At 45.7% G+C, this 13,371-nt stretch overlaps 1 protein-coding gene and 1 long non-coding RNA gene across 3 annotated transcripts in view; one reads left to right on the plus strand and one right to left on the minus strand.

The window, feature by feature from the left end:
• Positions 1-1,419: 1,419 nt before the first annotated feature.
• LOC140911888 (uncharacterized) lies at positions 1,420-4,617 on the minus strand. Its single transcript, XR_012159183.1, has 3 exons — positions 4,567-4,617; positions 2,278-2,455; positions 1,420-1,671 (listed from the first exon to the last, which is right to left on the minus strand). It is a non-coding gene; the product is annotated as an uncharacterized LOC140911888 (long non-coding RNA).
• Positions 3,999-13,371, plus strand: part of TMEM38B (transmembrane protein 38B) — a 50,840-nt gene continuing 41,467 nt past the window's right edge. The window contains exon 1 of one of the 2 annotated variants that reach the window (XM_073345987.2): positions 3,999-4,167. In XM_073345987.2, the coding sequence (XP_073202088.1) occupies positions 4,062-4,167 (106 nt within the window). In that variant the 5' untranslated portion in view covers positions 3,999-4,061. The remainder of the gene's footprint in view (positions 4,168-13,371) is intronic. The other variant, XM_073345988.1, reaches the window with a different exon arrangement.

Raw genomic sequence — 13,371 nt, forward strand, 5'->3', positions numbered from 1 at the left:
AAAAGCGGAGGGGTGATATTGTTGGAGAAGGATTTAGGAAGTGCTTGGTGGCAAGAAGCCCAAAAACCAGGGGAACAAGAAACTGCCTAAAAGGTTCTGTCAAGAGAGGAAAAAGAAGCATGAAACTCAGGAAGCTGTGGAAAGTGTGTGAGAAGGAAGGTCATAGAAGGCAGCTGAGGGGGGTGCAACAAGAAGGAAAAGGCCTGAGGCAATGTATCATTAGCAGGACTGCCAACCCCAGGTGTTCAAAAATCACAATTCAGGCCCCAAAATGGAATGGGATTTACAAAAATAAAAAATAAAAAAGCCAAACATATTTTGGTTCTGTTTATTTGGTGTCTGAGCTCTTTGGGTGCACTCAGCTCACATTTTCAAGCTTTTCTCTGCATCCCTGAGGGCTAGAAACTTACTTTTGTTTTTTAAATGAAAGCTGAGCTTCTCATGTAATTATTTTGCAAAAGCAGACAATTTAGGGATCTGTATGGAGCAGGAGCTTTAAGTAAAACATTGTATATCATGAGACTTGTGATAAAATCATGGGAGTTAGTCACATGGCACTAGAAGGAGCTGGAGGACTGGTGGGTTTACCAATTTATTCTGGGGCTTCAGGGAGCGGGCTTGCAAGCAGGGAAAGAGAGAGGACGTCCCCCCATATATCATCAGTGTAAGGAACTGCTTAGTTAGCTTGGAGGCTATTTATGGTTGTGAGCCCTGAAAGGGAAAGGACTATACCTGAGGTTTGGCTGGAGGGCTAAACCCTAACAAGCCACATTATCTGCCCAGCGGGGGGGGGGGGGGGGAGATTACAGACCCCCACAAAGGTAGAGGGCAACTGAGGTGCAGATATGTGATCAGATGCTTGGGAGATGTAAGGATTTCATTAAAAGGATCAACAATAAAGGTTCACCCTTGCTCTCGGAAGTGATATGGTGATAGAACAGCAGTCTGGTGTATGCCTTCTGTCTTGGAAGGGAGCATGATATCTTGCTTATTGTACTTTACTTATTTCTGACCATATAGGGATTTTCTCGTTAAACTCTGACATTATTTGACAAGATTCAACTATTGTTTTCCTTAAGGTAACTCCATTGACTTCAGTGTTTCGGATGTATGTTCACTGAAGATGCAGTTCAAGTAACTTCTCTGTAGTTTTGGGCTCAGAAAAACACAAAGTAGAGAGAAACAGTGACGTGTACTGGTGTAAACAGAATCAATTCCCACAGACTTCAATAGTCTTCAATAATCCTGCTTACTCCAGTGCTGAAATTTGTTCCAAATTCAGTATCAGTTAAAGTGGTATGTCTTCAATGGGGAGATTACCTCCTATGCTTTCAGGATGGATTGTCATTTAATATATCTACATCCTCTCTAATTTCTCTCATCCTATAGGATTCAAGCAGTTTTGTTAAAGGCTGGGATATTTTAGCTTTATGTAGTCACTTATTTATTAAGCACAGAGCTTACTCAGTCCCATACAAAACACAAGCATTAAGCCAAAGACCAAATACCTTAAGATTCTTTGGTGGAAAGCAAAAAATGAAAAAAATAATTGAGTGGCTGTGCACATGGAGGGAATCTTAAGTCTTGCTCCAAACGACTCCGAGTGGCATGAATTGCCAAATGACTTGTTAGTAACAGGTAACTTCACACAAGCATCATTAATGTCATTTTCTGGAATGAAGAGAGAATATTGGCTAAACATACAACCTAACTTTTTAGGCTCTATTTACATTTTTAAAAATTGAGTGTAAAAAATGACACCTTAAGCAGTATAACCATCTGGTTTTGAGGCAGATCTGCATGAATTTAGCCAATACAGCTATAGCAAAATGAGCCAGGTTTTTTCTGGCTCCTGTAGCATGATCAGCAGAACTGTCTAAGTGCTGATATCTTTGTCCCTATGACTCGTGATGGTGGGTGAGATGGACAGAAGCCAGCTTGACTCTTGGAGCCCAGGCTGAGTTTGGGGGGTGTCAGTTAGAAATGTTTTTTTTAAAATAATAAATGGAGCATATGTGTGCCCTGATCCTTCAGTCACATATGTATGGTTTGACCCTTGGGTCTGCGAGGATCTGAACGCGGATTGAGGCCTCACAGTGGAAGCAGTGTGGGAGAGGAGCATATTTGTTGTCACCTTGGACAGGCTAACACAACAGAAATAAATCAAGTGCACATAACTTGAGATCACTTCTCTGAAGCACCTTTTTTGTAAATGTGCTTAGATTTTAAAGGGTCAAAACATTAGGCAAGGCTGCTAAAAGAAAAACCACCCAGTACCTTCTGTTGCTGTGCATATGTGGAGGGAGAGGTAGTAGTAATGTAAATAAACTTTTAGTATAGGGTGAGCAGGAAAGCTTTGTTACACAGGGCAGAGAACTCTCCGGTTCCTCTAACCACTTGATATTTTCTGGTAGAACTTCAAGAGGTTTTTCTAAAGTGATGTAGGACTCAAGACCTGTGATTAAAGCAAAAGCTGTTTAAGGAATTTACAGTGTTCATCTCAGTACAGGTCTTCAAATCCCCATTCACCCAATAGAACCTCACCTCCAATCCTCATACCAGTTCCTAATCCCCTGCACCCATCAGATTCCCTCACGCCCCATACACCTAAAGGTCCCTAATCTCCCTGCCAACCCCCCAGTGCCCAGACAGGTCCCAAATACCCCCCATATCCACACTGGTTCTTAATCCATGCCATAGATACACTCCTTCGCATAACCATAAAGTTCCCTCATCCCCCTACCAACCCTCCTCCTTCCCATTCAGGTCCCTAACTCCCCACATACTGGTTCTGTAATTCCCCCAAGCAGATGTTCCCCCCGGCCCCCCGAATCCCTGCCTTGAGCAGCCCAGCCGCATCAGTACCTGAGCCCTCCCATGGCCATACAGATAATAACTCCCCACATGCCTAGGGCCGCTCCCTGACGCCCCAGCAAGTCCCGCCCCCTGCAGCTCCCCGCCCCCTCCTCCGCCCCTAGCAGCCCCCCCCGCAAGTCCCGCCCCCTGCAGCTCCCCGCCCCCTCCTCCGCCCCCAGCAGCCCCCCCTCCCCCACAAGTCCCGCCCCCTGCAGCTCCCCGCCCCCTCCTCCGCCCCCAGCAGCCCCCCCCGCAAGTCCCGCCCCCTGCAGCTCCCCGCCCCCTCTTCCGCCCCCAGCAGCCCCCCCTCCCCCACAAGTCCCGCCCCCTGCAGCTCCCCGCCCCCTCCTCCGCCCCCAGCAGCCCCCCCTCCCCCACAAGTCCCGCCCCCTGCAGCTCCCCGCCCCCTCCTCCGCCCCCAGCAGCCCCCCTCCCCCAGCAAGTCCCGCCCCCTGCAGCTCCCCGCCCCCTCCTCCGCCCCCAGCAGCCCCCCCTCCCCCACAAGTCCCGCCCCCTGCAGCTCCCCGCCCCCTCCTCCGCCCCCAGCAGCCCCCCCCTCCCCCAGCAAGTCCCGCCCCCTGCAGCTCCCCGCCCCCTCCTCCGCCCCCAGCAGCCCCCCTCCCCCAGCAAGTCCCGCCCCCTGCAGCTCCCCGCCCCCTCCTCCGCCCCCAGCAGCTCCCCGCCCCCTCCTCCGCCCCCAGCAGCCCCCCCTCCCCCACAAGTCCCGCCCCCTGCAGCTCCCCGCCCCCTCCTCCGCCCCCAGCAGCCCCCCTCCCCCAGCAAGTCCCGCCCCCTGCAGCTCCCCGCCCCCTCCTCCGCCCCCAGCAGCCCCCCTCCCCCAGCAAGTCCCGCCCCCTGCAGCTCCCCGCCCCCCCCTCCGCCCCCAGCAGCCCCCCCCGCAAGTCCCGCCCCCTGCAGCTCCCCGCCCCCTCCTCCGCCCCCAGCAGCCCCCCCCTCCCCCAGCAAGTCCCGCCCCCTGCAGTTCCCCGCCCCCTCCTCCGCCCCCAGCAGCCCCCCCTCCCCCACAAGTCCCGCCCCCTGCAGCTCCCCGCCCCCTCCTCCGCCCCCAGCAGCCGCCCCTCCCCCAGCAAGTCCCGCCCCCCGGGCTGGTCCCTCCAATTAACACTCAGCGCCCTCCCTTCTCCCGCCCCCCAGCTGTGGGGGCGGCGCGCGGGCCGGGCCCGGGCCGAGGAGCCGCCGCCATCATGGAGCTGGGGCAGGTGCCGCTGCGCTTCTCCCGCCTGCCCATGTTCCCCTTCTTCGACGCGGCGCATTACCTGGCCTCCGTCATGGCGCTGAAGGAGCAGCGGGGTGAGCCCCGCCCCCGCCCCCGCCCCGTGCCGGGTCCCTGGGCCCCCCCGCCCCCCCGCGGCGCCCCAACCGCCGCGCCCGTCCCCGCCGGGAGCCCCGGGCGGCCCCCCCGCCCCGTCAGGCGGGACCCCCCGGCGGGACACGGCTGCCCAGCAGGGCCGGGGGCGGGACCCCCCGGCGGCCTCCCGCAACCCGCGGGGCGGGGGGTATAGGGTAACCCCCCCCATCTGTCTGCAGCAGCGTCGGCCCCGGGCTTTGGGGGGCGGTGCGCGGGGGCCCCCCACATCCACTTCTCCCCCCCCCGTCCAGCCTGCCCCCCCCGCGCGCCCTTTGCTGGGCGCTTCTCCCCGCCCCGCCGGCCGCTCGCGGCCCCTGCCCTCGCGCTTCACGGGTGCTTACCGTGTCTGTCTTGACATGTTCTGTTGCCCATTTAAGTTCTAACTTTGTGAGTCCTCCCCCCCCCCCGCCCATGATTTGTCTTTGCTGTGAACATTTAAATAGATAGAAATGGGGGGGGGAATGGTTAAACCCATAATGTTGCACAACCGCCAGTTCTCTCCCGAAGCTTTAGGTTTCTCATGTCTGTTCCAATACAATTTCTAGTGGCCTCTGTCCTGTCTAACTTAGTGGCAAATTAGGGGAAAACTTTCTGTAAAAAACTTTGAAATGAGTGCCCCTCAAGCAGGGAGACCCAAATGTTCTGTAGGGATTTGTAGGGATAAGTCTCTTGTTATTGACTTTATATTTGTGCACTTCAAGTCAGGTGATGGGGCTCTTGCTGCTATTCTTTTACCTAAAATTATAGTGCTCATCCTTTTATCTAGGTGCCTTTTGACAGTTTTGAAATATACAACCATGAAGAACCCCTTCATTAATCAGCATATTCCCAACAAATAGCAATAAATCAGCAACAAAAGGCACATAGTTATGATCTCCTACCAATGCCATGCCTTCCCATTTTCTCAAGCTAGGGAAAATAAATGGACAAATAGTCCAGTAACTTGCTGGTTGAAAGCCTTGCTATTGGTGCTTGATTTTTTTTTTTTCTGCATGGCTTTGGACAGAAGGGATGAGGTGGTTGAAGTTCCTTGGAAATTCAAAACATAGCATTTTTTGAAGGATTGAACAAAGATGGGCCCAGAAACTCTCCAGAGTCAACATGACACTTGGGCATGTAGAAGCTAATTCAACTGTTATAAGAGTAAATCCTCCCCTGCTATGGAAAGCTGTGTTGTAGCATTTCCAACATTTTTCTTCTGCATATGAGTTGGGGCAATATTTGGAAAGTCTGTGGTGGAGTGCAAGCTCTGTGGGGCTTGTTGTGCACTATTGGATTTGGGGCTATTAACTAGCCTTCACCTCTCATAGAGTTGAGTCAAGTGTTGTATAGATTAATCCAGCCTTGAGACTGGAATAACTACTGTAGAGTGACTTCAAAGATTGGGAAAGTTCCTCTGCCCCAGAGTAACTTCCCTATATCTGGGTCTTTGGCAGTTCATGACTGTTTTATCAGACTTAGGCAGATTTAGGAAGACCATTGCATTGCTCTGTTTACTTCACATTTGGAAGGCTGTTTGCTACCAGAAGGGCTAGACGCTTTATTTTTGTTTAAAAAGCTTATTCTGCAATAACTGATGAGTAAATTCACCAAGAGAAGTTTTACTGTTTGCCATTAGCATGTGCATTTGCCAAGGCTTGCTTATTACTAACAATGTGTCCAACAATATTTGAAATTGATCTAGGTAAAATAAGTGGAAAAAATCTAAACAAGACTATAAATATATGCAGTGTCAGTTATTTGCGTAATATCAAAGTGTGGTAGGCAGATGCATTAAAAATACCTAAACCACACATTTCTGTCTTCCACAGATACTAATCTATGCTGATTACTCTAATAGTAATGTTAATAGCTTTCTTTTTTTACTAAACCTCTTGCTTCTCCTGCTAGATTGTAACATCTCTGTGTAAGCCAATTGTGGTAGTAAATTCCCTACTGTAAAAGTGATTGTGATGTCACAAATATTGGCTTATGACATTAAAGGAACAAGCAGTTTAAAAGTGAGAAATCTCCTATGTATAGATAACGGAGAAGATGTTGCATTACTTTCAAGTTCCAAATTCCTCTGAACTTCGGAATTGGGTCCAAATTGGAGATGGACATTAGTGAAGAAAGGACCTACTTCTCTCCCCCTCTTATGGCACATCTTCAGTATGGCTTGAGTAAAATGTTGCATTTTAGAAAGTTTGCTTTAGTGGCAGCAGTTTCCTAGCTCTGGCTAGAGCTGGACAAATAATTCGTAACTACTCATTTGACATATTTTTATCTTTCTGTTTTGACAGGCTTGAACAGAGCTTGATTTTAAAAAATAATTACTATTTAGAACTACAAGCTGAATTTCAGTGAATAAATCTTCATCTGTTACTCGTTTGCAAGCAGTTCATTGTGGCTAGTTGATATTGAAAGTTTAAGCTGTTGAGTAAATTGGGTACTTTGGTCTTAGGGTATATTTTTGTTCCCTGATTGTAATTTTTTGTCTGACTTGCTTTTCTTTCGCATGCCTCACTTTAGTATCTGTGCATCTCACATACATAATGAAATACCCACATTTTACAGATGGATGATCTGATTCAATGATTAAAGATTGGTGCAAGGTCACACAGGAAGTATGTGAAGAGCCAGAAATAGAGCCCCAATCTCCTGTGTCCTCCGTCCACTACTTTAAATACAAGAAGATTTTAGAATCTTCCTATTTTAGAATCAGGTTTCTGGTAGGAACACTTATGTATACATATTCAAAATTTATTTTCCATTAATACTCTCCAGTATTTGCTTAATTTTTTTGTTGCTTCTACACGTACTCCTATCAGCAAACTACAATGCTGTAAATGACCATAGAATCGGTTTGAGCATACATTGTATTCACTTAGAAATTTCAATTAAAATACATAAATTTGTGTTTGTAGTATTTATCTTGGTTTAAGTATAGCTCATTTTCTAATTTGAGCATGGAATTAGTAATTTTTTTTGTGGGGAAAGGGGCATTGAGCGCCCCCCCCCAAAAGAACTGAAACATAAATATTGAAGTTGTGAATGGGTCAAAATTATTCCAGCTGTAACTCAGTCAGTAGACTTGCAGTATATGTGGTGTCCCATCGTGTCACAGCATAGTCAGTCAGCAGCCTGCATTTAGCATCCTATTTTATTACATTGAGGGTTTACCGCATTCTTTTTAGAAAATGACTTTACTTTTTTGAAATGCTTTCTTTGTTTTCACAACTTAAACTTTGGACCATCTGTATTATGTAGGACTCCAAATTTATTCTTTTTCTAAGTACTCTGTAGGGATAATTTGTGGAAACTGTACCTTTTATTAGTAATGGCATGGTTACCTGTTAAAGTATGAGCTTTTTTTAAGAGAAAAAAACTTCTTTACTATACTTTTGATACACTTTATGACATAAGAAACATTTTCTTTAAATTGTGAAGGGAAATTTGGTGTTCACGAGTGAGGTACTGGTGCCACTTGTTAGTCATATTTAATGTAGAGTTTTTTTATTTATAGGATTCTCCACATAAACTGATGTTTTTTCAGGAGAATTATAGAATCCTTGGCATAGGGTTTTGATAAGTGAATCTGATCCTTTTTTTTTTTTAGTGCTAAGTTGTTATTGTTAGTAACTATATTCTTACTAAAAGAAAAGGAGGACTTGTGGCACCTTAGAGAAAAGTCCTCCTTTTCTTTTTGCGAATACAGACTAACACGGCTGTTACTCTGAAACCTATATTCTTACTGATATGGAAACTAAGTAATCTTGAATAGTGTTTAAAAGTATTTTATTTTAAAAGGGTTTTTTATTTCACCCTTTAGGTGTATAACCAAGACAAGCATGGTGTGTGATATTAATCATTAATTTTGTAGGTTGGAGGAGGACAGTGAGGAAGAAGTGACAGGGGAGAGCATTGAAAAGCAGGGCTTTGTCGCACTTTTTTACAAGAATAGTTATTTAATGTCAAACATTTTTTTTTTAAAAACCAACAGAAAACTTGTATTCCGCATCAGCCTCTGCTTTTGAAACCTAAACTTCACCCCTAAACTACAGTATTTGCAGACTAGTTGGTTTTGCTCAAATCACATTCTGCATGATTTCATGATGCCTCATTAGCGTTAAAGGATGCTTCATGGGACAAACATAAATGACAGTTAATTTGTAAGTGAATGACCTACTTAAAATTGAATTTCTGTGTTTTTGAAGGTTTTATTCCACCCATAATGTTGTTAGCAATAGTAATGCTAAAGGACAGTTAGCATTGAAGCAACAAGCTTTCTAGCTATGTCAGCACTATAGCAAGAAAACAATGATTGAATTGCAAAACACCAGTGTTTAGAGCCCAGAGACTTTTAATGATGCCTAGCATAATCTTTGCTGGGCTACCTTTATAGTTGTGATTTGTTTGTGATACTTAAACTTTTTATTGCTTAGTGCAGAGATTCCCGAACTTTGATCTCTGCTGGCTTTTGGGGAGCAGGTTGGTCATGTGATGATACAGTATTTAGTTTCCAGCTGCTTTGCTGTCGTCAAAGATTGCTAAGAAGAGCTGAAGTATGAAAAAGCAGGTGGAAACAGGGAAGAAGCAGTCAGTTTATCTACCTCTACTAGGGACTGCTGCTGTGGACGAGGAGGAGACTAAATAGGAGCCATCCTTAGGCCTGGTCTGCAATACATGGTTAGGTCGATGTAAGCTGCCTTGTGTTCTCTTAGCTGTACAAGTGTCTTCGCTTAAATTTGACTCCCGCCTGTGTAAGTGCCTCGCTACGCCAATTTAGTGACACCACCTATCTGAGTGGTGAAGAGTCATGGTTAATGTAATTAGGTTGCCGTAGTGTCCGTGTAGACACTACACTGCTTACATTGACTGTTACTAGCCTTCAGGAGCCATTCCACAATGCCCCACGCTGACAAGATAATCGATACAAGCGGTTCTGGTGAGGATGCGCAGTGCTGACACAAGGAGCCAAGTGTGAGCGCGCACAAGTGATTTAATAACTGTGGTGGCTGTATTCTGATGTAAGTTAGGTTGACATAATTTGGTGAAACTGCCCAACCAGGTTCACAGCCACGGAGGGTACCTAGTCAACATGATGGAGCCGTACTGTGACAGGGAGAGGCTGGTACTGGCCGTGTGTGGCCAGTGGGAGAAGGGAGAAGATCCCCTGGTGGGTCTCTTCCCTGAGACAGGAGCCAGCGCCTTGCTGGAATCAGTTCCCCTCTCTGACCAGCTAACCCCTGCCCAGCAGGCAGGGATCAGAGAGATGCTGCATTCCTACCAACAGCTGTTTTCCAACTGGCCTGGGCTCACTAAGAGCTGGAGCTGTCCACTGTTCGGAGATGGGAGCTGGCCCTCCCATCAGGTGTGCCCCCTTCAGAGTAGCTGGGAACACAGCCCAGGCCCTGGCGGCAGAGGTCAGAGACATGCTGGCTTTAGGGATGATGCAGCCATCCACTAGCCTTGGGGGGCCTCTCCTGTGGTTCTGGACCTCAGGCCACAAAGAATCGGATCAACCCATTTTTCCTATTGGAAGCTCAATGCCATCACACTATGCTGTGTTCCTGTCGACTAATAAACCTTCTCTTTTACTGGCTGGCTGAAAGTCACGTCTGACTGTGGAGTTGTGGTGCTGGGCCCTCTGGCTTCCCCAGGAGCCCCACCTGGGTGGACTCGCTGTGGGAAGTGCACAGTGTGGAAGGGGATGCTGAATGCTCCGAGGTCAGACCCAGGAAGGTCGAAACTGTGTAAGCTGCTTGCCCTGGTGATAGTATGCTCAGAGAGAGGAGGCATGCTCCCCCAGAGTCCTGACTGGCTTCCTACGGAGCAGTTCCAGAGCATCGCCCTGATGACTCTGTGACACACAAGTGATTTAATAACTGCGTTGGCTGTATGCTGACGTAAGTTAGGTTGACATAATTTTTGTCGACATGGCCCTAGTCTGTATCTATACTAAGGAACCTAAATATTAGTGGATTTTTTTTGACAGTATTGGTGAGAGCCCTAATGTAAATATGATTCCAGCAGCATCTGGAGTCTTAAGCACTGTGTTGTTAATTAATACAGCATCTAAGCAGTTCTTAATTAACACATGATAAAAATACAAGAAACTCCTGAAAATTTGGTTGCATTAGGATTCTATTGGTGTTACTACTGGGAAGCTTTTGCTGAAGATTCCTAGTGTGGACATCGCCTTTAGGACTGGAACGCACCGTCACCAGTGTGGAGAAGTTATGTCGTGGGGCTTGTCTACACTCGCAACCTTAAAGCGCTGCCATAGCAGCGCTTTAATGTGGCTTGTATAGTCACGGCACAGCGCTGGGGGAGAGCTCTAAAAAAACCACCTCCATGGTGGGCGTAGCTACCAGCATGACTATCAGCTTTGGTGCACTGTCTATTCTGGCACGCTACAGCACTGAAACTTGTGTTTTTTCACACCCATGAGCGAGAAAGTTGCAGCTCTGTAACGTGCCAGTGTAGACAAGCCCATGGAGAATGCAGCCAGTTGTCAGGGAAGCGCATGGAGGGGGTTGGGAAAGAGGAACAAAAGAGGGAGTGTGATTAACTTCTTAAACAAAAAAACCCCCAAACAAACACACACACACTTACTGCATTAAATAGCTAGAAATACCCTCAAATGTTTTTTGCCCTCCTGTTGCTATTAGAAAGCCTGCCAAACAGAAAACTGAGAATATAGGAGAGACAGTGAATTAGATTACTTGGAAAATGCTGTCAGAAATGCACAGAGTAAACTAGAAAAAATAAAAATGTTTCTCTAAGCTTTCAGGTATAATCTTATTTGTTTACAGTAACAAATAGCACGTACAGTTTTTTGTCAGAAATGTGATTTATTTTGGTGATGCCCCCACTGCACCTCAAAACCGATTGCTGCTGCCTACTGCAGGCAGTCTTACTGTATAGGGTTGTTCTGTTGAGTTTTTATTCATTACCTCTATCACTGTGTCTAGGTGCAGGTACAAAATATAAAAAGCAAAGATTATTAAAATGTAAGACACTGTATCAGCTGGAAAACTTTCCCTTCCAGCCCAGGAATGAGAAAAGGAGCCTCAGCTACTAAACTCTGATCTGTTTGACAGCTTAGGGGGTCATCTCTTAGATCTTTTATACATCTACTATAATGCATCTTCTATCTATATCTGAGTTTACACCAGGCCTAGACAGTACTGTTGAACACCTGATCCTGTGTCTGAGGGAGATTGCTAGCTCTTATCCATGCCCCTATCTGGCTAAAACTGACGTGGTGATGGTAGGTTGAAGAGAGCTATTGGAAGATATGCCAAGGATTATTGCTACACCTATGTTTGAGAGGATGTGCCTGCCACTTGTGAAGTGGTGTTACTGCATCCCCAGTACTGTTAGATGATCATATGGCAGCAGTGTCCAAGAATGCTTCTTTACTGTCTGCACCTGGCTGGAAAACTCAGGTTTTTTGGATGTGGACCCTGTTATCTTGATACGTACTTTTGTCACTCCAAGACTGGGTAAGTACAATACATTCTGCATGGGGCTGTAACTTTAATCAGTCCAGAAACTAAGACTAGTGCAGAATGCAGCAGTCTGCCTATTAAATGGTACTTCCCAGTTGCAGCACATGATACCTGTACTCAGTGATTTACATGGGATACCTTTTGGTTTCCTGATTGAATTTTAAATGTTGTGTTTGAACTATAAAGCCCTCAATAGCTTGGGAACTTGCTGCTTGAGATACTGCCTCTCTCCTTGTGCCATATTGCCACAGCTGTGAATAGTGGGCATGTGCTAGGTGGATACTCCTTAATTTAAGAGGTGGAGCATGGTTAAAAGAGATGGTAGTGTATTCTCTGTGAGGGTCCCTCAGCTCTGTAATAGATTCCTTTCCTCAATCTAAATAGCCATTTGTTCTGATGTGAAGGGCATGCTGCAAGGTTAATCTATTTGTACCTTTTAATGCAGGGGGAGGGAAATAGTTTTGTTGGAGGTTTAGTCCTGTTGGCTGGCAGAGGGGTAAGCTGCTGTTTAATTTATTTCTGGTTTTGTAATGTATTTGGGGGGGCAGGGCAAGAGCTCTGGATAGGTGCCCCTTTTATTATCATAGAAATCCAAATAAATATTTAAAAAACCTAAACTACCCCATATTCTGCATGTCTTCCCCTCCTGTATGTGAATCCTCATTTTATAATATGGGATCTGGATCTAATGACCCTTTTATACACTTCACATGTGTCATTAAGTGAACCTGATTGTTCACCCAGATCATTATCTCCTTTGTTAACCTTGTCAATTACAATTAAACTTAATTAACTGCAACTTTAATGCCCAAAGCACTGATAATAGTATTCAAGCTGAATAGATATCCTCTGATTTTGAACATTAATAATTATTGCAGTGTTGTAAAAACAAATCATGCAATACATATTAAATCTTTAGTCTGTATTTTGTGTTTAAATTTGAAACTCCAAGAAACTAGTTGGTGTCAGTTTTGTAAACTTGGCTTTTGTGCTGGAGTTCAGATATAAAAACTGACTTTACTGGATATTTGCTTGTATCTATGATTAGAAATACCGCCTTTTATGAATATTCCAATTAAGTGAATATAGTAAGGGCTGTGTGTTGCCTTTGATCCACTTGTGCATTTTTTGATATCCATAGGGGTCTTCTCATCGTTCAAGGATAGTTTAAAAAGGATCATTAGAGGGCATCTTTATCTTCTGAATTTCAGTTGCTTGTAATAACCTGTGGGCTGGAAATGTACTTTTTCTCTTAGTATAACTCTTCTCTCTCCCTTTGGCAACCATTCCTTTTCCTATGCTTAGAGCAGAGATTAAATTTAATATTGCTTGCTTTCTTGTTTGTACATCTCTAGGGACACTTTCACTTTACCAAATGACAGGTTTGAGTAGCAGCCATGTTAGTCTGTATCCGCAAAAAGAACAGGAGTACTTGTGGCACAAATTTATTAGAGCATAAGCTTTTGTGAGCTACAGCTCACTTCATTGGATGCATAGAATGGAACGTATAGTAAGAAGATATATATACATTTTTTTTCTCCTGCTGATAGCTCATCTTAATTAGCCTCTTACAGTTTGTGTGGCAACTTCCACCATGTGTGTATGTCTCTCTTCTTACTATATGTTCCATTCTATACATCCAATGAAGTG

Source organism: Lepidochelys kempii, chromosome 5, assembly GCF_965140285.1.
Source record: "Lepidochelys kempii isolate rLepKem1 chromosome 5, rLepKem1.hap1, whole genome shotgun sequence".
Lineage (NCBI taxonomy): Eukaryota > Metazoa > Chordata > Testudines > Cheloniidae > Lepidochelys > Lepidochelys kempii.